General features: G+C 40.2%; 1 protein-coding gene across 2 annotated transcripts in view; it reads right to left on the bottom strand.

Annotated features, from left to right (window-relative positions):
* The window catches only part of lrp4 (low density lipoprotein receptor-related protein 4), a 78666-nt gene that overhangs the window by 20031 nt on the left and 32217 nt on the right, over window positions 1–26418 (bottom strand). For both annotated transcript variants that reach the window (XM_053864465.1, XM_053864466.1), the window contains exons 3-12: window positions 12202–12318; window positions 7507–7620; window positions 7292–7408; window positions 6209–6337; window positions 3063–3182; window positions 2814–2939; window positions 2419–2544; window positions 1230–1364; window positions 617–742; window positions 102–332 (exon numbers count right to left, since the gene is read on the bottom strand). In XM_053864465.1, the coding sequence (XP_053720440.1) occupies window positions 102–332; window positions 617–742; window positions 1230–1364; window positions 2419–2544; window positions 2814–2939; window positions 3063–3182; window positions 6209–6337; window positions 7292–7408; window positions 7507–7620; window positions 12202–12318 (1341 nt within the window). The remainder of the gene's footprint in view (window positions 1–101; window positions 333–616; window positions 743–1229; window positions 1365–2418; window positions 2545–2813; window positions 2940–3062; window positions 3183–6208; window positions 6338–7291; window positions 7409–7506; window positions 7621–12201; window positions 12319–26418) is intronic.

Raw genomic sequence — 26418 nt, 5'->3', positions numbered from 1 at the left:
GATGGAGTGAGTCTCGACATTAGGCAGAGAGGTAAATTAGATTGGTGATGAATGAGTCTCTTGTCCGACATGTGAACTTGTGTTTTTATCAGCGCACCCACCTGGGCTTTCCAGACCCGTGGAGACGACTTCTTCCACATTAGATCCATTCAGGTTGGCTTTCATGATTCGATCCAGCGTCACGTCGGACCAGAAGACCAGCTCCAGGTTGTGGTGGAAGTCCAGTGCGATGGCGTTCTCCAGATTGTTCAGCAGCAGGGTGTACTCGGAGCGGTGAGGCAAAACCTGACGGATGTCAATGCGGTTGGCAAATAGCAACACTGGTTCTGGACCTAGGACAAAACGGAAAGGCAAATTGTGAAGTATGAGAAAGCATGAAAACTGACAAAGACAAAGAAATGATTCATCTGTTTGGAGGTAAAGGGTTTTGACCTCAGTTTTACTCTACAGTGGATTGATGAACTGCCGGACTCACAACTGCACTCACGCAGCCGATTTTAATTTAGTCCAGACGCTAAACTCATGACCTCGGCTTGGAGAAAGAAGTACAGACAAAGTATGGCAAAACGACAACCCATGAAGTCTTCATTGACGCAAGTTTTTTTTTTTTTTTTACCTAAAGCTTTGCAGCTGCGCTTGTCTGGACGGAGCTCATATCCTTGAACACACCAGCACTGGAAGCCCCCCTCCACGTTGGTACATCTCTGGCTGCAATATCCTTCCTCAGCGCACTCATCTACATCTGTGGAAGACCACACAGCAAGTGAAGGAAATATTATGATGGCATAAACTAGTACAAATGATGAAGTAGTTCCATACTGCCAGCAGACATCAGGCCAGGGCTCACACTGAAATCCCTCTTACTGCACATCTAATCTAGCAGCAGATAAACTAACAATGAGAAGATTCTAATGCTGCTAAACCTTAAATTATTCTTGATTGAATCATGTGGTTGTTTGTTATTAAAATAAAACATATTTATAATTGTTCATTTTTCAATAGTAACTAGATTTTTTGTTGTAATTTTAAATTAAAATAAAAACAAGTAAGCAAGAAAAGCTCACTGTAAAAGAACGAATGAATGAATATAAATCAAACATGTAGCTTGAAAAAAAAAGACTGAGAAAGTGCTGGCTAATTATGACAGACATGTATCATAAATATTAACACCTGACTTCACCATGGAATTCAGATATCCAGCAGTAACGTGGACGGACACACACACTTACCCTGGCAGGACCTGCCATCATCCATCAGCCGGTATCCAGTGTGACAGGTGCACTGGACCAGTCCTCGCACCATCTGACACTTCTGTGCGCAGCCACCGTTATTCTGGTTACAGTTGCCTTCGCTGGAGCGCGGTCCTGCTCCGCACACGGAGACAACACACAGTGATAAACACAACATGCTGATTCAGAATGAACAAATGTCAGCGGCGACACAGTCAATAATCTGGTGATGAGTATGAAACGGGCCCACAAGCTCTGAGGCCTGACTTGGGTCAAGACACTCGATAACAAAAGAGTGCTTTGTCTAAAGCCAGTCTGCATGGTGATCTATAACCACTGCTTATTTAGGGCTTGGAAAGCTTTGAATGAGAAGGAACAAGAGATTATTTTTCCAAATCAGGCATTATATCATAGGGGAGAGATAAACATGATTAGCACTTAACACTTTAGAACACTTACTACACAATACCACATTCATTATTTTGCTAGTGTGACAAAATAAAATGGAATCACAAGACCATGCTGTTGGCTCAAAGCAAATGTTATGACAGATTGGGACAGTTAAATAGAAATGTTAGGCTTTCAACTGTACAGGCAGATGGGAATGAAGTTCTTAAAACCAAATGTGACCAGCTCACAGGCGCTAGTCACAATGATCATACGGAGCAAAGGTGTTCCACTCCCGAAACAGCTAACAGACTATAACACTTTTCTTGCCAGGAATACCAACTGAAACCTGCTAATAATACGATGCATTTGATCACATGCTGCGTGACACACAGGAGAACCAATGTGCCCTACAGTAACCATAATGGAAGCCCTGCTGCCTTAAGTACACAACTTCAACCCAGTTTTGTTTTGTTCTTGAGCAGAATCAATTTATCATCAGCACAATTGTCGCTAATTTGGCTTTCTATTTACAACAGAAAGGGAAGGGAAATGGTAAAGGTCCCACCACTAATACAATAGATTATTTGTTTTAACTAAAGGCATGACTGCATTTTAATTCTAAATGGCCAACACAAAAGTTCATTCCAGTTTTCAACAATGCAGTGAATGACAAGTAGAAATAAAATAAAAATAATGGGCCAGTCAAGACCTAATTTTGGCTCTTTTAGCCAAACAAGAGGAACCAATAAAATATAAAAACACTGATTGTAATGTCGCAAGAAAGTAAAATGGAACATACGGCAGTCGTGATGAGGAAGTTCATCGGTGCCGTCTCCACAGTCGTTGACTTCGTTGCAAACCTTTCGCTGACCTATGCAGCGCCCATTCCCACACTGGAACTGGTCAGGAGCACAAAGTGGCGAGTCTATACAAACAAACGGCATGAGTGAGGCAACTGGTTTACTAGCGTTGTACACAGGGGATCTGGATTAATATTGCTTGCATAGAGAATAGTTAAAGACTGTGCTACGAAAGAGAGGTCTTGCATCAATTGCAGTAAATTTCTATTATCAGGCAGTCTTGCTGACTGCTGCATCATTGTTCGGAGTGAAGCAAAAGCAACACTGCCTTGCTAGCTCTAACAAAAATAAAATTACTACTATCTTTTTTTTTTTTTTTTATGAGCTGCATTACCAGTTTTTTCGCATTCGTCTTCATCGCTGCGGTCTGAGCAGTCGTCTTCACCGTCACATCTCCACGACAACCGAACACAGCGCCCAGTGCCACAACGGAACTGGTCTGCTGTGCACATGGACGTGGCTACAAACAAATGGAGAACTCTCTTTGAACTTTTCAATAATTTGCATCAAAAATCTAAAATAAAATCAACAAAGAGGCCGAATGGGAAGCTTAGTGACGGAGATGGCAAGAGCAGATACTTACTGCAGTTCTTCTCATCTGATTGGTCGTCACAGTCGAACTCTCCGTCGCATCTCCAGCCAGCATTTATGCACATTCCACTGCTGCACATGAACTCAACTGATCTGCACGGCTGGTGGGACGCTGAGCACACAGACACAAAAAACGATGACGAAATGCAAAAAAAACAAATACTCATTGTCAGCGATCTTACTTTGAAATTCAAAAACATCTCTCTACGTCTCTATTATCTCTCTTCTTCATCAACCCGGAATTCAATGTCAATTTTTAGTAGTCATAATGCATCATATGGTTTTATATATGCATGTTTACATAAATAATAGTGCATAAGAAGCCAGATGTGTATGCAATCTACTGTATATCACCATGGCAACAGCAACATTTTTCATTTATGCACTTATCAATAAAAACTCAATCCCAAGATGCAAAACTTTCATGCTGAATTTTACATAATTTCTATTGAATATCTTACACAGATATGTCCCATAGCTGCTCCTAAAAAAGCAGAAATTTATCAGATGAAAGCTCGGCTTGAACAGCCAGGAGACGATGATGTAGGTGGACTAGGATTAAAGTCGAATCAAATATAAGCATCTTAAATCTTGTGAGAGCGCGCGTGTGGGCATTTCTGAGACGCATTTCTTTCTCAACAGTTTTAGTCTGCTCCTTTACACGCCGCACTGATACAGAGAGAGACAAGCTGGGGAATGCAGAGATACCAGATTCTAGTATCTCCGCTGTGGGCTTATCAGCTGGCTAAGATGATCAAAACAGCAGGTGGCTCTCCCACAGTGGGAAAGAGGGACACCAGAGTGGGATGCTGACAAGCGCAGAAATACACTTGAATGATTCACCAGCCATTGATCTTTTGGTGCCTTCAATCTTTTGCACCAGCAAAATAACTGCTCTTATCTCCACAGATATGTGACAAAAATCAGCAGTGCATGTGAAAAGGCGCAGGGAATGCATATTTACTTGTGTGTGCGTGCATATGTGCATGTGTTCACAAGCGAGAGTGGGACTTATTCCCTAACAAAGCGCCCTTCATGTGTCTGGAGACTTGATGCCAAGGAATGTTGTCTGAGGATGGGCTCTCTTACGCCTCTGAGCAATGTCTCCTTCCTGCGAGAGAATGTGTTTGTGTGTCTAGACCAAACTCCAAAACAACAACAACAGCGACCATGGATTACAACTCCACCATAAGTCAGTAATAACAACAATAAATGTACTGCTAACAAAAGTATTACTTCTTAAGGTAATAAAAAAGAATAAATAAAAGAATTGAAATCTTAAGTGCCAGATGTACTATAACGTGATGAGGTTATTTTTATTTAATTGTAGATTCTATAATATTTCAACACAGGCTAAACCTCCCTGCACAACATTCTGTTCATGGGGTGGCTCTCTCCTACCTACACACCTTCACTGGTTGCGTAACTGCATATGTCTGTTAAGGGTATTACTGGTAACGTTTTCATCAAAAAATGAGAGGCAGTGAGACACAAGAGAGCAATTAAAAGCAGAGTGGGATGAAGATGAGACAGGAAGTAGAGAGAAGCTCAGTGAACTCAGGTGACCTTGCCGATGATCAAATGATAAGACTAAACCTTGAAGCAGTGCTTATCACACTGCAGATAGACACATCAAAGCAGAGACAAGTGTGTGTCTGGGTGTGTGTGCGTGTGGGAATCAGTTTGCGTGCGAGCGTGTGAGAAGCAGAAGCCGTTGGGGATTTTATGCCGACAATAAGTAAATGAAATAAACATAATGAAATCAAAAGAATTAAATGAGTCAAGTGACTGTGATATGAGGCGGCATCTTAAGAAGTAGTTTGAATGTGATTTAATAACAAAAAGTGAATCACACTGTATATGGACAGCTAATACTAGCTTTAAATAAAAAAAAAAAAAATATATATATATATAAAGAGAGAGAGATTAATAGATATGTAACACAGAAATGTCACCACTAAATACATACTATACTATTCCCTTCCAGTAAATGCCTGTCCACTCATATGTCTGATAGACAACTACATGAAAGACAGTATTATCTTGCACTCAGTTGTGATCAATGTGCATCCTGGATAAGGTGCTCTATATTGGCTAACTATGTGGGGTACCTGTGTGACTCTCAAATAAGGACATTAGCTGCATATGACGACTTAAGAGTTGTTTTATCAAGAGTACTCACACTAGAAGGCAATCCGGCATATAAAAACACAAAGACAGTTTTGTCTTGCACATTTAGAGTTATCGAGGCATTAATATTTGTATTGCTGGTCCTAAAATACAGTTAATAAACATAAAATGTAATGTAAACAAAAGTGTGTTTTAACGCAGATATCAATGCAAGACCCATCCTCTGTAACATCCTCACACCACATGTGCACCAATATCTATTCACATTAGGTTTGAATGCACACTCCCTGATTTATGTGCAATTCCAGTTGAACTGTGCATCAAACTGAAAGCAAACCAAACACAGATGCCTTTTGAAACTAGCAGGATGCATAAGGGTGGAGAGGGAAAGTCCAAAACTTCATCAAAACGCCTCTGACAGTACTGACACCATGACAGGTGCATCTTCCCCAGGAGACTCATCACACTCTTTTTTTAGAGATGCTGTGTAATGGGAGCTGCCAGAAATAGTGTGTGTGAGCGTGCATGTGGGCTGTAGCAGGTACCAGCAGCAGGACTGAAGGGACAAGCTGCTGCATTCATTTCTATGTTCTTGGGTTTATATCAAACTGGAATTTGCCAAAGAAATCTTGGATCATTCAGCGGCAATGAGTAAATCAGTCCTTTTTTCCACGTCCTTCCATTAAGTCCTAAAAAGATGTTTGAGGTACGCTGGGGAGTACCTTACACATCTTCAGAAAAGTTCCTGCCCTCTTTATCAGCAGCTTCTGTCAAAACCCTCGTGCTTGTCTTCAGTAGTAGAGAGGAGAATGTTTGGAGGTAATTCATTATTTAATGACACTTCCATCAATGTGACTGCGGCAACAGAGTCAAAACGCATCACTGCTCAAGGGAAATCAAGGTATGACGGAGAGAGTTTTTTCCCCCCCATTGATGTTCTTGAACACAATGAGGTTGTTGCGTAACCATGATAAAAACGTGTGTTGGAGTAAAAGACAATAAACTTACAGCAGTCTGACTCGTCCGACCAATCCCCACAGTCGTCGTCCCCATCGCAGTGGTAGATGTCCAGAATGCAGCGGCCATATGCACACTGAAACTCTTCAGCACTGCAGGTGGCTGTCATAACATCCGAAGCTGTGCAAACACCAAGAATAACAAACATCACACTCATTCAAATTTCTTCTGTATGAATCCATTGCAAAACATATTACTCACATCAGGCAGTTTCTCTATATTTCTGTGGACAAAAATGGCTAAGAACCTTCCAATGGCTGCCAAGGCTAGTCACCAAAAATCCATAAAATTGTTGACTTGACTGTTTTACATCATCATTCATGCTTTAGCCACATTTTAATTTTGGTTAGTCTTGTCAGTTCCTGACTAAGAAGCCAGAGTCACACTCAGCAGTGGCGATCGATTCTAAAGCAGTCAGGACCATCAGAAACCCAAGAGCTAATGGTTCAGTTTGGCTAAATGCATCAGAGTTGACTCGTCTCTCGCAGTTCATCCAACTGACTCACAAGGTTGCCAGTTTGGATCTAGTCTAAATCATTTCAATTGAACACATGGAACTGATGTGAGAGTAACTTTATTTCTCAGGGACATCAGAATAAAGGGAAAAAAATGGGGCACTTTTATTACGCAAGGAAAAAGAGGCCGGTGTTTGAGCACCACTATTGGCATGTCCCATCGCGTCAGAAACGCAGCCCCCTCCACTGTTTTTAATGGTGAAAATAAACTGACCACCACCCTGAATTTTTTTTACAACTCCACTACTGCCTGTGAATATCCACATACAAATGTGGGCCCAATAAAAAAAAGCATCAAACCCATGTGGTAACTCAAAAATCTAACAAAGAGACTCTGAGGCGCCAGCAGAGATCTTGCATCATAAATATGCAGACATTTCACTGACTGACATTTCAACATTAGCTGAACTGCCTCGTAGTATTTGACCTCATACTTGCGGTGGCTGATATTCATCGAATTTGTAAAAGAATGCAACGCATTTTGTTGATCTCTTTCATTCCATACACAGTTTGCATACATGTATCCTACTATTTTCTGACACATTACCAAGACACTTACGGCAGTTTTCCTCATCTGATCCATCCTTGCAGTCCGTGTCTCCATCGCAATACCAATGTTCCGCAATGCAACTGCCATCTGTGCAGCGGAACTCCTTGTCTGAACATTTTCGCATGTCTGGCAAGATAGAAAGGATATTCACGATGAATACATTCGATCTGATTGTCATCATGGATCCATGCATGTGATCACACATGTCTGTATTAGAAACCCACCACACTGCTCATCACTGTTATCGCCACAATCGTTGTCCCCGTCACAGTGCCAAAGGCTCCGGATACAGTAGCCATTTTGGCAGTGGAACTCATCCTCCTCACACTCCCTGGGAGCTGGAAAGAGAAACATAGAGGTTTCAAAGGAGAAATACTGAGGATGCAACAAAAGCTAAAAGCAGCCCTGGTGCACGGATGTGTTGGTAACTTCTGCTGGATTTGTATTCACAGCTGCAAAAACATCAGGCAGAACTTGGCCCTTTATGTCAGAGCTCCCTCAAGACTCCGGAAGACATGACTTCTGATTGAAAAAAAAGAAAGCCAGAATATGAAACACCATGAATTTTAATATATACTAATTATGTTGGAGATCATGACTTTTAATTACCATGCATACTTGTATAAGGAACCTTCAGTTTTCAACACATGAATAATCACAGGGGACACACAGCCAACTAACAGAGCTCGAAAACCAGGAAAAAACAACTCTGGTAACAGACATACATAAGCGACGTTCAGCATACCAAGCATGTGACAATGACTAGGTCTCTTCAAGCGATTTATCACACTGCAGACAGACACATTTCAGAATAACTGGATCAAGATGCAAAAACAAGAATGCTTTTCTGCTCGTCTTATCACTTTTGTCCTTGAGAATAAGGCAAATGCCTAGTAAACACGGGCAGCACGATCATGGCCAAAATGATCATCATGATACTCCTAGATTAGAATCTTGATCATTAATCATGATTTTTCATGAAACATCTTAAGTTTATGGCGCTCAGTGCAAATGAATCTTTTAACATGAATAAATAAAAAATGAATAACAAGAAAATAATTACACAAGAATTTAGGATATACAGAGGGCTAGTGGAAATATGTTATTACCAAGTGTGATGTGTTCATGTGCAAACCGCAGCAAAACAGTCAGCATTGAAAATATTCTCCATAGAAAGATTCTGACACCCGCCTACTACATGAGTTTGGTTTGAAGGACAGCAAGAATCTTAAAAAGTCCTTTTTCTTATTAAGGAAAAAAAAGATCAATAATAAACTTTACAAAGATTGACATGAGGCTGGTTTAAATAATACTTTTATTCTCATCTTTCATCGCTATAAAACTCATGTCTTGATTGAAAATCCAGTCTGCTGCGACTAAGGAAATGTTGCTTCTCAGGACGGTTAACCTTGAAAGAGCAGATCAAAGAGGCATTCATCATCGATGCCAACAGCACTGACAAAGCACTTAGAGAGAAATCTGACTTCCGCATTTGAACTTTCAACACTGTGACATTGGCTGCGGTTCAGGTTCAAAGGTTTGATTTATCAAAGAAACTTTCTCGCCTTGACTGAAGGCATGATAATTTTTCATGAAGTCATTTTAATGCTGCTAACATGAATCGGTGGCAAAGTCCTGCCCTGCTTGCCTCAGGCAGTTAAATCGGCTCATCAGGGAAAGGCAGTGATGAGTGGCCTCGGGCAGGTACAAATCTTTAATTTATTACTTGTGTGAGACAAACATGCAGAAATAAAGAAAGAAAATTCAGTCCAAGAAAAGACAGCTCGGCTAATTCTGTCATGTGCTATTTCACAGAGAACAGCCCTCAGAAGTGGCGTACGCTTGTTTGCAGCCTTAACCACCGTAATAACATGGTATTACTGTTTGCTCTACGAAAGTAGTATTTACTCATATTTTAGATCAATTGCAGAAATCTGGCTCAAAAGAAACTCGGGACATTTACTCTACAGCTATTCATAAACAAATGCAGCTGCGTTGAAATCCACGACTAAATTTAGATTTCTTTGGCAGAAGAAACACTCTTCATCAGCTTTCATGAAATCAGGCTTTATTGCCGGGCGACAGACAAGCAAATAAACCTTTTGGCTAAACGTCATAATCATAATAAATATGTTTAAATAATTAAAGAAAAAGCGGGACATTGTAGATCATGTAGTCATTTTGCCTCGCTTTCACCTTTTTCATTTGCTAGTATATACTGTATTGTATATTATTTTTAACATATAAAAGTTTCGTATTATATTAACCTATGGTTTTAAGTCTGATTTCCGATGAATTGTTTGACCAAGCAATTTTTTTTTTAGTTCCATCCAAATACATCAATCACCTTTGTAGTTATTTTGAACACAGGCAGACAAACAAACCAACTGCTTTGAAAAAAAAACCTTTTTGGTGAATATAATTATCAGGAAATATTTACATATTTCAGTAAAATCTGCATTGGGCTTTCGTGGGGAACACAGTGAACCAGAAGCTCGATCCATCATGATTAAATTTCTTATTTTATCAACCAGAATCACTGCATACTCTTTCAATCAATTATTTAATTTAAATTGATTCCCCCGTTCAGTACTCCAATGATCTTTCTCCACTCTCATCAGGGAGGTAAACATAGTGAGGCCGAAGGTCAACAAGCCCTCAAGACACCCATCATTCACTGAGCTGCCAAACACCAAAGGCTAAAGGTCACTTAAAGTCATTACTAAGCTTCCTGTGTGTTTGTGTGTGTGTGTGTGTGTTGGTGGGTGGTGTCATGTTTTTGGACTGTTTGAAATATAGGTTCAACGTCAAGAATCCTACATTGACTCTCTGTCAGAAGCACCTCAGTCTATGTTCTCACAACAGAGCGTGGACCACACTTTCTAAATAATTAATCAAGACAAAAAAAAAAGAAATAAAACTAGTGTGACGAAAAAATGAAGAGAAAGGGGGGAAAAAGCATGAAATAATAACTAGTTTGGGGGAAAGGGGAAAGAAGGGAATTTTACTCTTCCAGAGGATGAAAAATTCATGTCCTACAGCAGACAGACCCCCCCATCAGCACGCTCTCCCATCTTTCGTGGTGGGCAACAAAGAAAAAGTGAGAGGTTGGAAGTGAGAACCAAGTCAGAAAGAACATGCCCATACTGCTATGTAAACACAGGAGATAAAGAAAATAAAGAAATTGTGCTGCAGCACACCGGTTGAGAAACGTTGGTCTAGTGTATAAAGTAACTGCTCAAGAGAACACGCATTCAAAATGGCATCAAACCTTTGGAAAGCACCAGGTGTCACTTCTGTATAAGGCTCAAACTGCTCTTAATACGATAATTAGGGATCAATTACACTCGCTGGTGCTATTTGCCACATGTTGCTTCCATCAGTCAAAACACACATTTAGAAATTTGTGCTTTTGTACAATGAGCGAGGGCTCTACAGCACATTAAAAAGTACATAACATTAAAATTAACAGTTCAAAACATTCAATTCCAAACCGCAAATAATTAAAATGCTGATAGATCTTAAAATATCTAACAGCTAAATTAATAGTATTTATACAGTATGTCATTGCACACTTGCTCACACCTTGCTGTGGCTCAAAAATACTTGTGGGAGTGTTCAGGATAACAGTGTTGGCAAGGGTCTGACATGACAGCAGCGCAGCAGTTGGTTCGCAGTACTTTTGTTATGGGTTGTGGCCAACCTCAGGTTGTGCTTTGCTTTTACAAATGAAAGAAGATTTTGTGCCTTTACATCAAGTCCGCTCATTTCACTCGTTGCTACACTACCAAAGTGAAAAATTACTGTGAAACATTACAGCACTGCAGCATTTTCTTTTGGGGATTGTTTTTTGATTCCCCTGAATGCAGGAAATTAGTGGTAAATGTTCCCAACTTTAAGCAAATAAAATAAATTGTAAAAATATTACAGCTGTCAAAATAAACATGTTAAAGACCCGTCCCAGTAGGATGGAAACCCGGAAGCCGAGCAGCAATGACATGAGCGGACGTGAAAGTGAGATAGTCTCTAAAATGTCAGGTTTAGTTTTAAAGTCACGCCAGATGCTTTATTCAAAAACCCTTACAATGTTCCTGTCAGGTTCCGACTCTGGACTCCGTTTCCGTTCAAGCAGTCCCTCTGCAATTGCTATAAACGAACACTGCATTCGACAAGGACGTATGATGGATTCTGTTATTTTTGTCTGGGTGAAATGGTGTTGTGCCGGCTCTCTCAGCGGCAGATCTCTGCACAGCATTGATGCTCAAACAATGAAACTGTCCAGCTACATAGTGTTTGTCCCTTTTATCTCCTCCGGAGCCAATAACAGCTAATTTTTATTCAGCATAGGTTTTCATAAAATATTGATATTTGGTACCAGGACGTTAAATAAAGACAGCGGACAAAGCTTCCTATTTTCATCTAAAGCACATGGAAAAAAATTCAACAAGCTTGTATGAACGCCAGACTCCAAACATTCTTTCAGAGCAGTTCTTTTGCGCATTTGTTTACAATAATATGCTTTTAACATGTTTTTGAGCATTCGGTACCTAACTCTTAACAATGTTCTTAACAATGTCTCTTATGCTGACTTGTCGCAGTAAACAAAATTTAACATGAGGAAATCATAAATGGCCAACCGTGTTGATAAAATCTTACTTAAAATTATATTTAGAACAGACGCAAAAAGTGTGACTAATCGTGATTAATTGTGAAAAAAAAAAAATCTGCCTTAAGCAGGACCCCTACTATTAGATCTTTGAAGAGGTGCAAAAGATCTGATGTGCGTCTGATACATCCTCCACAGTAAGGCAAACATCATGCAGTAAAATCTGCAGCCCCAGCATCTGTTCCCAGTCAAATGGCTGCACCCACATCCTGTGACTCCTGGCTGATAGAGAGGCACGGTTCAGAAAACTTACGGCAATCCTGCTCATCAGAGTCGTCCTCACAGTCGTTGTCTCCGTCACAAACCCAGGATCGTCGGATACATTTGCCGTTGTCACAGTGAAAGTCCAGCGGCGAGCACGTTGGAAGCACTGCAGACAAACAAGACGAGTCTTGACTTCAGTCAACAAATAAAGGAACGAATCTAGGGCCACTAATAACACCCTGTTTTAATGTTTAATATGCAAGGGTTGAATAGATCTTTACCCATTTAATATCTAATATAGCTCTACTTTCCTGATTCTGGTCACAACCTGTCATTTGAGGTGACTGTGGATCACAAAGCCAGATCAGTTGAGAGCCACTAGAAGAGCGAATCGGCGTCTATCAAGGTCTGGATGAAAGGACACATGGAAGTCACCCTCATCAAACACCAATTGGCTTCCAACAGAAACAAGCAAGAGATAACAAAATAAAATGCTCCAGTGTTCCATTTGGTAGCCAGAAATACAAACAATACCAGCTCAAGTATTTTAACAACTGCTTCATATTCAAGCAATTGATGGGAAAAAATGGTGAGCATGTCAGCTCTGGAAGTGCCTACCACCACGCTCGCAGCTCTGACTGATGTTTAACAGATGTTCACATATCCAGACATCATGTACAGCTCAGCCTCTTGGGGTTGCACTGAGATTTTAAGGTATTTGGACACAAACCACAATTTCAGACAAATTGAACGTTACAGCAGATATTACTGGAGCTCGATGATTGATACATGATGTTTGGATGAGTTTTGAAGCAACGGTGCACTCGCAGTTGAACCGTGTCTCTGACATGTGGCTGCAGGGGCACATCATCCAAAAATCCACCCCTGTTGTCTTTTTCCAGAAGGATCTTGTTTCTTAGCCATCGCAGATAGTCTTTATGAGTTTCAGCTGACAATCCATCAACATGCATAGTAAGTGCAAGTGAAGACAAAAGTGTCTTCTTGCTGGAGTGCGTTTGGATGGGTTCAAACAGAAAAGGAAAGCAGTTCACAGTTAATGTGAATTTAAAAAGAAAGAAAATGTTTTTCAAAGACATCTTGCACAGCTGGGGGTCATTACATAATCAGGGAAACTTTGGAAAATATTTTTTTCCACATCCAATTATCTTATAAAAAGTAGTAGCTGTTCATTTTTTCAACCACAGTCTTCTAAAAACTTAGAGAAACAATTATTTCGGTTATTCCCTCATCCACTCTCACACTGGTGTTACGCTGTTCCACCTCCTTAATCGAAGATCCAGAGAGCAACAGTAGGGCCGACTCAGCTAAGCGCATTCCAGCCTAACTTCATATCCCCTCTAAGTGGAGCTCCTCGCAATCGAAGCGGAGGCTGAATGACTGGCCCTTTGTCATCCACAGACAGAGCTAATTTAATTATAGACCACAGAGCGATGGACGGAGCGTAGTTGAAGGCACAAGGAGCACCAAGTCCTTCAGTGACCCTTCTGTCAATACCAAATATGAAATATTGACTGGACGGCCCAGACTATATGAAAAATACATGACATCATACTGCAAGTTTGCCACCGAAGCGGACGAGTCACGACTCGCAGAGTGAATTAAATGCGAGTGTTGGGTGTGGCACTGGTCTCCTGGGAAGTAAAACCGCATTGACCCAGATACCCTCAAATGGATATTACATGATTCAGGAAGGGACACAAAGAGAGGTTTTTAAAAGTGCCCTGAATGATCAGTTTCTTCCCCTCACCTTCTGATGAACTCATGTCAGGTCTAAATAACACTTAAATGAAGAATTGATAATTCATAATCCTAGTAACTGTTGCTCCAAGTCCAAAAACATACCCATGTTATTGTTTGGACACACAACCACACCAAGCATCCACTGTTGTGACTGGTCACAGGCAGAGCAACACTTGTGAGCTACAACAGTATCGTCGAATCGACCAAATATCCATGTACTACCAGAAGTGATTTTCCCTCCAGTTCTTCCGAGATGCATCTTTTCTCCATACTGCCTCATTCAGTGCCACACAAAAAGCAGAAAGATGAGGAGACGCACGCACGCTTATCGCAGTTGAGTGTACATGAGCTGAGCATAAACCTTAAACCAGTGCAACTAAAATATACATTGATTGGAAGGTCAAAGAGTAAAATGAGAGAGGGGTGATTGGAGGAGAGAGAGTGCAATGAGGGTGCACAGGCACAGGCTTACGTTCACATCACTGTATACACTGTGTATACACATACTGTCTGTCAAGCACGCATTATTGTTCGTAGGCAATACTGCTTCTTTCTTAAATATAACGCTGTATTGTGCAAGTGTTTTTAATAATCAATTTTATTGTTGTCAAATAATTTTTTTTATCCAACTCATCCTGTGTACAAGCGAACAGCTCTCCCAGGTTTTACTTTTGCAAGACGCAATTTAGTGTTCTAAATTTCTGGTTTCGATTTATTATTTTTGTATATATATATTTATTTATTATTTTTAGGGGATGATTATTAGTAGTAGTTATGGAGATACAAGTACTAATTAATACAATAACAATGTATGTATATGCTAGGGGTGGGGCAATATGGGTATGGGTAGCTCACAATTCAATACCCACGATAACAATAATATCATAATACACCTATCTGCGAAATCTGATATATTGCAAGAAATTCCATCAACGCTGTATCACGATGTATGTGACTGACAGAGAAAAAAAAAAATCCTTAAAAAGTCAAATGTCATGTAATAATGCATTTATTCAACGTGCAAAGAAAATTGAGCTCAAAGAAACGTGCATCATCTTTATCACAGTAAAATTCGAATATAATCCTATTGGGTGCAGTCATGAGTGAGTACTTGATGAGCACAAGTACAGCAAACTAGCCAGCATTGGAGCGAGTACCAATACTGGTATGAGGACATCCCTAGTAGCAGTAGTAATCGTAGTAGTATTTTAAATATTATAATTAATTGGCAATTCACAAAGCATAAGTTGAAGTGGAAGCATCACCTTTGCTTTAACAACAAAGGCATGCGTCCAACATTTTCCAAAACTGCTGCCACAAGCGCGCCAAAACGGGGGTCTCATGTGTGAAAGAATGCACAGTCAAAGGAATCCTGTTGACACCTGCAGCATCTTTTTGCCAGGTGAAGCACTTTGATAGATCTCTGACCATGCCGATGTCAGCAAATTCATCACCTTTTCACTAACAAGCAGAGAAAAGTGCTGTTCATCGATATTTCCATTTAATCAGGCTCACGTAAACAGAAGCAAGGACAGGGCAGGGTGCACACATCGGGAAAACACTGAAGACAGGCGTGACATGTATAGGCTTCAAAAAGAAAAAATATGATATTTAATTCATGCAAAATAAATTAAGGCGCACATAATCATCATCTTTCGCTGGCTAGAGCAGGTAAGGTCAGCTATCTGAATTAGGAAAAGAGCTGCGCAATAACTGAGTGGCATTACAGCAGTTTTCCTACATAATTCTCCATGAAATAAAAAGACTCCTTAATCCTCAATGCCAGCTTGAGCAGTCAAGTATATATATCATGGAAAAAGCTGGCAGTTTTGACATGTGTTCATCACAGGTCATAGGGTCAGTCATCCTTCTTCAGAAACAGGTGTTTGCATCAGATTGTTCAGCACAAAAACCTATTTTCCTCATTCAACGTAAGCTCGATCTTTCAGGCTCCATCATCAGGCAGGGAAAGCTCATAGTGTAAAAGAAAGGTTGATAATGTTTGGAGGCGCTTTGATCGGCTTATCGGACTCTCTTATCTGCCCAGCTCAGCTTTGCTTACTACCACTGCATTCCTCCGAGGCTGACACACACACACCTACACACAGACACAAGGCATGGACAGGCACACACTTTAATTAAGCCACTCGCCAGAGCCCAGCTAACCTTTTATTTGTCCACTGTGTGTCATTCAGAACATTCCAGGAATCATTTAATAATGACTTTCGCCCACACCCACGTTCTCCCTCTCAGTCATGCGCCAAGTGTGAAACCCTGAAGTACTCGCCCGCTGCATATGCTCGAACTAATAATAAAAGTGATGATCCAGGTAATTTTCTAAGTAGGAAAACTCAGGGTGCAGACAGAATTATGCCGCGCTAAACCCGCCTCCGAGAAGGTTTGTTATTTCACAAGCACGCAATATAATCGGCTGTGCCCCTGCTGCGCTCCATTAATTATAAAATACACTTGCATCCTCTAGCGTGCAATCACTCCTAATAGAGATGTGTAATGTTGACTTTGGGGAAATTTGCTTTAAACATGATTAAAAATGCTGGACTGACCTTGTGGGTGAACAAAAAAAAAAACAAAAAACCACACACCTGATGACACGATCCAGCACCTTTAAAAATCTCTCCCATCTCCCATCAATATTCACCATCTTTACCTCAGACTGAAAGCAAACAACAGGCTAACCTTGAGCGAGGAGCTTCTTTCAGCAGTACATTTCACAGGGCACTCGCCCAAAAGAGGACAATGTTGCAGCATATTGCATCTTCATCCCAGATCCTGGCTCAGTTAGTCAACTGAGCCCATGATGTTAGAAAGGCTCTACTGTGTTCATACATTAATTGCGCTTTTAATCATTGGCTGATCTCCAAACAGTTACTACAGCTAAAATCCATATCACAAGCACCAAACACAGATGACACACTAATTATTCCCTGCGATGGGGATAATATATACTGTAATAACAGTTTACATGGATTTTTCCCATTCGAAAGTATAAATCCATTCATTATATTGCGAGACTTTGCAGCTAATAGGGACTATTTTTTTATTATTATTTTTATTATTATTTATTTTATTTTGTCTGCTTCACTGGATCAGCCCATGAGTAACACAAAACAGTATGTTGCGACATTGTTTCTGGCCTCACAATGAGTCTTCTGGCACTGAACCAGAGGATGATGCTTACTATCTCAGAGATGGAGAAACTCGATATATTAGAGGAGGGGAGGCTGAGGGAAATGTTGATGAGAGTGTGAGGAGGGTTTTAAAATGTTCAACATGTGCAAGAAAAATGCGACAGGTTTTACAGTATGACAACAACAAAAAAATGACCTTCAGATAACGATATTCCCTCGTTCAAAATGAGCCGAATATTTCAATTTTAAAAATCCTGACGATATTTTCAAGAGGCAGACCACTTCCTACTCTTCCAAAACAGTAATTTAACATTTCATAGTAATTACCAGTATTTTCCATAGAGAAACATGCCAAAAATTCTAGTATTAAATTAAAATTTCAAGTTGAATGAAGTTGGAAAAAAAAGTCTTAATTCAGACACACCTTGTGTTTCAATTCAAAATCAAGGCAGAAATAAATGATATAAAATTAAAGCAAAATACATCCTTTCTAATCATTGTTCAAAACATTCATAAACAAAAACTAGCTGAGTAACACCTGCAAAAATTAACACAAAACACACTGAGTGCATGACTGCACGCTCTGTTCTGCCAAGTGCTGTCCAGCTGTACAAAAGTAAAATCTGATGGACTGATTGATGATGTTGATCATTTATGTATTTATTATCTATTTATACTATTTAGAATTTATAGACTTCATCATTATCTATCTATCTTATATATTACTTATCTTTACTTATTTGTTTATATACTATGGGTATATATTTATTTGTCTTGTGTCATTTGATAGCTTGTGGCGTCACTTTTTTTTTCTTTTTTTTTTCTTTGCGGACGCTTTGTGGGTGTATTTGATGTTTGCTGTGTACCTTTAATGTCTTTGATGTGAGTCAGTGTCTTTGTTTTACAACACTGGCTGCTGTGACATGTCGAATTTCCCCACTGTGGGTCTAGTAAAGGCCATCTAAAATTGTTTGTAATCCCGAGGCAAGCCTGAGTAGCACAAGTGAGCGCTATGCCGTGCTAGTGTGTAAGTGTGTTGTCTTTAAGAAGATGTATGCGAGCATCTCTGAGTGGCCTTGAGCAGCCCCGTTAATGGCCTCCAATTTACTGTGTAGTAGCTGAATTAAATGGCTGTAATGGGACCAATATATCTACCTAAACACCACTTCGCACACAGAGTCCAAGGATGAAAATGGGGACTGGTCAAAGAGAGTGTGCAAGAAGCCGAGGACACTTTGTCGCGCTGAAAAACTGACACGAACTCACCACAGTCAGAGTGTGGCTTCAGAAAAGAGCTTCCTCGCTCAGTCCAACACGTGTCTGCTCACCTCCAAATTACTGTCATCGGAGCTTATTTATGCGTGACACCAATCAGTGAATGACAAGCTGAAATTAGACCTCTGGCAGGAGCTGCAGCTTTGACAAACATGTTTGGCTGATGCAGTCAAGAGAAGAAATAAATGAACAGAGTACTATATCATTAGAAAATTGCTCCTTACTAATTATTTGGCAGCACAGAAAAATGTAGCAGTTAATACAAGGCAAAGAACATCAGTTATTCATTAGAGTTCTTGTCTGTTTACAAAAGAATATTAACTCCATTTGTAGAACACTATGAGCCTGCATCACTCAGCTTTGGAAAGAATTTTATTATATCTAGTGCATCTAAATTTGTGGCCTTGGAAGTTCTGCATGCTGTTTTTGGTTTTTATATAAAAAGAAACTTAATACTCCTTCATAGAGTTATCAGGTATCTGTGGTTGACCATTACGCTCATACCATGCTTGTTTCTCATTCTTTGGTTAGTTCCTCGAGTTAAGTGTGAAAGACAAACCTGAGATAGAGCTACTCCGGACAACTTCCCTGAAATGGTGGTCTCCCACAAAAAGATAATGCACCACAGTTCAGGGTAAAAAAAAGAAAACAAATGCAATAAATAAAACAAAATGTTGCGAACAGAATATGAAAAGTTGAAACATTCAACCATCACTTTTCACACAAAATTTCACCGCATCACTCGATCACGCAGCGGCAGCCTAACGGCCATCGTCTCCCCCATCCATCCCTCTCAGAGTCGATCACAACCAAGGCGGCTTATCTGATTCGCAGCAGCTCTGGTGAGTGGCCAGTGCATATTTCAGTCAGTATAAACCAGCCTGCACAATTTTCTTTGGCAGAGGATCCTGCAGCCGACTGTGTGAAAGGTTCTCAGTCCTCCCTAAACTTCAGCAGTAAATAAACCCTCGGCCTTATCTTGGTGACAACATTGTTCAGCAATATTAAAGCAATTACTTGACTATGGCAGATTTATGAAGATTATGGGTTTTTATTATCGTCCTTGGGCAAAAATACAAGGACATCCTATACATGCTTGAAGTAAATTGTAAGTAATTGAGAAGAAATCCTTTTATTTACCTTCATGGAACGCCTCAGGGCAATGTTGAGAATATTGTATAAACCTTCAATACTAATGTAATACTTTTGAATCCTCAAGGGATTTTACAGGTTATTTATTATTTGGTTTCACACAATATAGTTAACAGGTGAAGTGGATCGTCAGGAAAGCTTATCTACATTGTTTCTCGCCTCTGTTCTGCACGGCTAGATCGGAAGAGTAGTTAAAGTGAGCTCTGTGCAGCGCTTAACATGATATATATGAAGTTAACGGTAATCATTAGATGACACTGTTGACTGGTGCATGGTACCACTCCAGTAGGATAATGTTTTTGAACTTTGCTATAGGATGAATTGAAAATAATTTCAGATTCCTATTGTAATCTTGAATTAATTTAGTTGCATTCAGTATTAAAAAAATATGTCTCTCCGGAAATTACATTTTAAAATGTGTTTTGTTTCATTTTTTGTCTGTCGCAGTGAAACGGGTTCCCGACCTCTGCTACAAAGTGTCCACAATAAAAAAAAAAAGTGTTCACAGGATGTGTCAAGCCTGCAGGGAGTGTTTATTTTATCAGTTTATTTCAGCAGTCAAAAAAATAAATACATAAAAAGATTTCATTCATGATTTATGACATAAAAGGGCAGCGAAATCAAACGAATAAAGGCTGAGCTACTTGGCATGGACAATGCCACAGCAATTATTGATTTTACAATAAAAGCCAGACTGATCTGTATAAAGCAGCAGTCTGAACCACTCATCTTTATCCATTCACATTTGAAGCCTCTCCCTGCTTGCTTGGCCAAAGCCCAAAAGTTTGACAACCTGTGCTAAATGTATTCTCGGAGGCGGCCAACTCGCTCCACTTTTAAACATTCGGCCTAATTCAAAAAGGAGCTGTCATTTTGTGGTAAAATATCTCAGTGTCTCAGTTAAGCACTCCTGTAAACTATTAGTGATTCACAATCACTGAAGCAAGTGAGTCATTTCAAACATATCTGATTGGTCCACACCTCTGTAATATGGTATTTCATTTTACAACATATAGTTGTAAAATGAATTAGCCAACACAAATTACCCAGAGTTGAACATGAACTTGAAATTAAAGTAGTATAACTGAAAGTGATCATTTGTTCCACAATGAATTGACATTTAAAACCTGCTCAAACAAGCAAATACACGGTTGCCAAAGATGGTAATGTCGGGCCTTGGACCAACAAGCACTTTGTCTGTTCTGTGTTCCTTCAATCGGGGTCTAATCATTGCCTCTCGCCTACGAGAACAAGTGTGCTTGTCTCATTTACAAGAGTAAATATTTAAGGAAAAGGCGGAGGAGCGGTAAAGAAAGAGCTTCTCAAAGAGACGAGGAGAGAATGAAGAAAAGTGGGAGGATTATGCAAATATCTCTGGACAACTAGGCTATCTGGAGGCGAGGAGAAAGAAGAGCGAGAGTCGGACAGCAACAGGAGGAACTCGGCAGGAACGTAGAGGGACTGAGTCAGGGAAGATATTCTACCACATGGTGGGAAATAAATGAGAAAGTCGAGGATTAAAATGAAGAGACTGCAGTATGAAGGTCTCCTAGTTGGGGGTCGGCAGAAGAAGCCTGGAGAGACAAACGGATACATGAAGGAGTCCTAATCTTGTCGGTTCCTGATTTGGGAATGCTGAAACCCCTGCAGTCCCAGGTGGTTCCTGGTTGGTCAGCGCTTCAGGCAGTAGTTTCAAGGACAGAGCAGGAGATTCTTTTTATGTCTCACATTCAAGTGTGAGTCAGTATGTACAGTATCACATGCCTTTGAGTTCCAGGTGTGCTTGAGGTGTTACTTTTTTGAGGGGGAGTTAAGGTGAGGACGCGACTGGAATATACAAGGTGTCAGTGAAGTGCTTCACCTATAACAATTCACCAAATACTACAAAGCAATAAATAAAATATTCTTTCAACACTTTGGGACACATTTCCGAATAATCGCCACAATATTTTGTGCACTAATCCGAAATATGACATAATTGGCAAGTGGGCCATAATACTACAAATTCAAACGTCATATCAGTGTCTAAATTCAAATATTGTAAAAAATAAATAAAGATTTAAGCCAAAATGCACTGGTTCTCAGATGTCACAGTCGTGTGAAAGATGACTCACACGACGGTGGAAGAGGACTCAAAATCTTGAGGAGGTTTCAACCACGCAGCAACAACTTTCTTCCACTTTTCACATCCACACGCTAGAATACGCACAGACTTCACCTCTTTTAAACCTTCATGGCCACAAAGATTTACTCTTTCACAACCCCGGGCATTTTCCCTTGAGCTGGGTTTGGAACGGTCAAAATCTTTATGTGCATCATCGGCAAAGTCATCCGTACTTATTGAGGAGGCGGAAATAGCAGAGGATGTTAAGGGTTCCAAGGTTGTCCTTTTATCTACTTTGGTTGCTGCCTTCAGCAACGTAGTGTATCCGGCTCTGCTTGTGAATTTTATTGCCCTGAGTGGAGGGGGACGAAGAAAAACCCAGAGCATGATAAGATACGAGATGCAGGGCGGAAACATGAATTGACCGCAATTTGAAAGATTACTAGATGCAGTCGTAAAAAATTTACAAAGCTTTGAAGGTCTCAGTGAATCACTGTAGTTAATTCTGTTATATTACTGCATTTTATTATTTTATTCACAAACGCCTTTCAAGAAACTCAAGGTCACTTGACAATAAAGACAACAGTACATTACAACACAAAATAATATAAAGAGCATACAGTGGTTTACAAAGGTGGTAGACAGAATGTAAAGCTGAATAAAATAGAATCTATTATTATATTAATAAGGCCTCATTGATGATGACGCGTGTATACCTTAGTGCCATTTTGTTTAGCTATACCAGCTCGTGTAGCTAGTGCAAAATGGACCCCTTTATGACACGTAACAGCGATCTATGCATATGCTAATGTACAGAATATTATACAAGATCCTTGTACCACCTGCTGGTTTAAGTCGTGGAGGGTATATTCCAAGGCCACAAGCAATAGTTGAAGCACCATAATGGAAGGAAGTGGCAGCACCATAATGTCAACCAGGGGTTGCACAGGGTAGCGCCGATCATTAAGTTTATACTACTACTACTCTCTGTAACTACTAATGTCATTATTGAGCGTTTTATGCAATTAAACACATTTAACACTACTACTGCTAAAAAAAAATCCCCTAGTATTTGAGTCAGTTTACTCGCACACTTGACACGTATCACAGGTGGATTTCAGCTGTGAACAATCCTCAGTGCCACTCGGCGCTCCATACAAAATGGAACCATTGCCGATTTAAAGCATAAAGAGTGGAGGTCCGCCACTGTGCCGCACATTCAGGAGTATATTTGTCACATGAGAGAGGGCAAGTGTGGCATGAGAGCCTGCGACCCCCCTCATGCACTTGAGAGTTGACAGCCCAGTAAAAACCCACAATATACGAAATCTGGGGAATAAAGCGAAAGAACACCGCACTGGTTATCAGGCGCTGTCATGAGTGAGTATGTCATGCGTATGAGTAAAACAAAATAGGGTAGTATTTAGAGCTGAAACAATCACTTGAGCTGAAATGAACAGCAAAAAAAAAAAAAACAAAAACAAAAAACAGGATTTTTTTTCTGCCTTGCGGTAATTTAATTTGAAATTACTGCGATCAGCAAACTCTGCTTTTAATGTCACCCAACACGTCACCGTCCCTAGTGCAACAGCTGAGGAAAGACGTAGTAAACAAGTGTGTTAAGTCAGAAAGTGTCAAAAGTATAGGAACATTTATGAAGACTGGGTGGATAACCAAACTCGCCACTGTTGTAACCATGTTAGTCATAACTTCTGGTATAGCAATAGCTACTTGGTCCCGAACTATGTTAGCACAAATGCTCAGGCTCTCTCTCTCGCTCACTGTCATATAACACACCTACTATTATTATATAAAGCGGTCTACAATGCTACGCATCCCACATTGGTCATACAGCGCTCATCTAATAAGGGTTAACAAATACATCATGTCATTCAGTCTCAGTAATATTCAGCATTTATTGCTTCTCTTATTTTTCAGCAAATCAGACATGAAGTGGATACAATGCCCGCTTTCTGACAATCATTTGAACTTGAGGGTAAATACCACAAAAGACAGTGAAGTCAACGTCAGAGGGAGGAGGGAGGAAGCTGGCTTGTGTGTTTTTGTTCCAGACGTTCTACACATCTTTGTTCCATTAAGTGGACTATCATACCTTCTTACCATAACCCAAAGAATAAGGTCACATGTACCTAACATCGGAATTAAGAATTGATGTAGCAGCATGCAGAACGAACCGCTGGATACCATCCAAGACACAGTCAAAGGAAACAGCTTCAAGTGCTCGATTTCATTCGATTTCATCAGGCTAATTTACATCATGCCATGGAGAAGTGTTAGCAGTGATCATGCTCCTCTGCTTGTCAGGTGTGGAACCTAATAAATCATCTTTATAGACCTGTGATGTCCTCAGTTTTACAGAAAACTTTCCAAGAATATCGACCTTATTTTGTTATTCTGTAGTTTCCAGACGATAGCGCATGTGATATAAACTGCTCAAACTAAATTTAAGAAGAAAATCATGCATCATGTCGCCAATACAGTATAATTGGGCCGGTCACATCAGACCCTGACGGAAAACAACGAAAGCAAAAGAAGATGAGAGACCAATGAACCAGGTGTTTTATTTACAGTAAAGTGCCCGTGTGTCTGGTGCACCGCCACCACAGCCAGTCTCTGGGAGCACCAAGTAGCAGCAGCAGCTGAGACCGGCTATGGCGTAAACTAAATGCCTGTGATTTCATTGGCCCGATGTGACAAAGCCCAATATTGTGGCGGCATGACACAGACAAAGAGTTGTTTAAACCGCAGGATTAACACTACTATTACACTATTCTCAATCCACATTTAAGCATCACAGAACACACATCAAACTCAAGGTCCAGGTCCCAAATCAGGCCCACCAAGTTCATGGCCAGAAGCACTTTAAATAGTATGCTAAAAATTAAATGAGGTATTAATTTCAAGAGACAGTACTTTGACAACCCCAAAAAAATTCACTTCTCGCAACTCCTCTCTCTTCCCTCCGTCTTGGCGTTAACACAAGGGCCCGCATACACAAAAAGAGCACATGCACGCCCAGACGTGCATTTCTGCATACCCATGTGATTGCCGAGTTGTAATTGGAACAGACATTTGCAAACACTGTCATGTCTGCTCAGTGTCTTTTCTCTGATGACACACACAGGGAATATGGAAAACAATTGTGCCTTCCCCTGAAATCGATAGCCTTGCAAAAAATATCATGTCATGTCTGCTGAATCATATTAACGTCAAACTTGTACTGCCATTAATCTCATTCGCGGTGCAGTTAAAAATACACGGAAAAGGACATGGAGTTTCGAACGACCAGTAGAAGGGGAGCAAATGCATGAACAAACCATATCTCTTCAACGGAACAACAAAGGGGCTCAGCTTAACTCTAACTGCGGATCTTTTTACTGACACACTTCACACGATACCTGCAAGTAACATGACACGCAAGTTGACGAGACTGTAGTGAAAGCTTCATATTTACATACACAACCGTCCAATTGAATAGGGCCTTGAAGTGGAAGCCAAATTGAGCAGAGCAAAGCCGAGGCTGCTCACTGAGCTCTGTCCACCAAACAAGATCAATTTCATTGATACCAGCTTTGTCATTAAAATATTGACCGAGTAAAGTGGAAGTGGACAAGCAACTGAACCTATTGGATGAAGCAGTACTAATGAATTACTTCGCCAACTGCTTCCATGGGCCGCCTTAAATAAGTAGATGTGATATAGATCGATATGAGGCAGTAAGACTCTTTGAAAACTCAACTGGTTGAGGATCAATGCCTGAAAGCAGAAGCTTTCTCTACCTCTAACCAGCTTAATGTGACTGATGGAGAAGGAATATCGCACACAAACTGGCAAAGAGCTTTCGGAAAATGTCGAACAAAAGGGCAGCCACGGCTATTCAAGTAAAAGCATTGATATTTTTAGAGCACAGCACAAAAGTGGGGCTCTCCTCCACTTGACACATTGACATTGGTCCTCAGAAAAATACTCCTGTCTCTTTATGCTGCCAAGATTTCCCACCAGCTTAACGCTGTTTGGTGCCAGAAGTCACGAAAGCATTTCTGTGCGCGGGGCAAAACATCACAGAGTGGCTGGCCAAGCCTCCGCATCAAGAATACAGTTCTGCCTGAACCTTTCGTCGTCTTCCCGCGTGATAATGGGATCCAGATGGCTCTAATTATATTTTTGAAGATATTCACGCAGGAAATGTCTGCCTTAGCACACTCAGTTCTTTTCAGGATAATAGAGGAATCTCTCACAGGAATAACCAGACTCAGTAGTTTAGTGACTACTAGACTTTTTATAGACCCCCCCAAACATATCAAAAATTAAACAGCACATTAATAAAATGTTGGTGTGCCGCTTCATAATGTGTCAACAGACATTCCTAGTAATCTAAATAATGTTCAACAACGAGTGAAATTAAGGACTAGTGATGGGCTTAAGGTCTGTGAGCTTCAACAATCAAAGATGATCTCAATTGGTCAATCGATCAATTGGTAAAGTAAGAATGGGGGTAATATGTAAAAGTGTCCTGTGGAACTATTGGTATAGATAGCCACCACATTGTTCTCACACTTATTAAAAATATTTGGTGGTTTGATTTGAAGAAACCACATTTTGATTTGAAAATTCATTCAACATAAGTGACTCACTATAATAGAGAGAACATTGACCAAAAGCATAACCAAAAATGTGTCAAGATATAAATAAGATAACTATTTCAACACACTTGCCAACTCTATTTTCACCATTTAAGTCTCCATTAAAGCAGCTCAAAGCCTTTCATCAACAGAAAAGTTCCAAATTTCATCTCTATCATATA

This window comes from Synchiropus splendidus, chromosome 5 (genome assembly GCF_027744825.2).
Source record: "Synchiropus splendidus isolate RoL2022-P1 chromosome 5, RoL_Sspl_1.0, whole genome shotgun sequence".
NCBI classification, from domain to species: Eukaryota; Metazoa; Chordata; class Actinopteri; order Syngnathiformes; family Callionymidae; genus Synchiropus; species Synchiropus splendidus.
The sequence above is the reverse complement of the archived record's forward strand: the minus strand, read 5'-3'. Positions and strand labels throughout refer to the sequence as shown.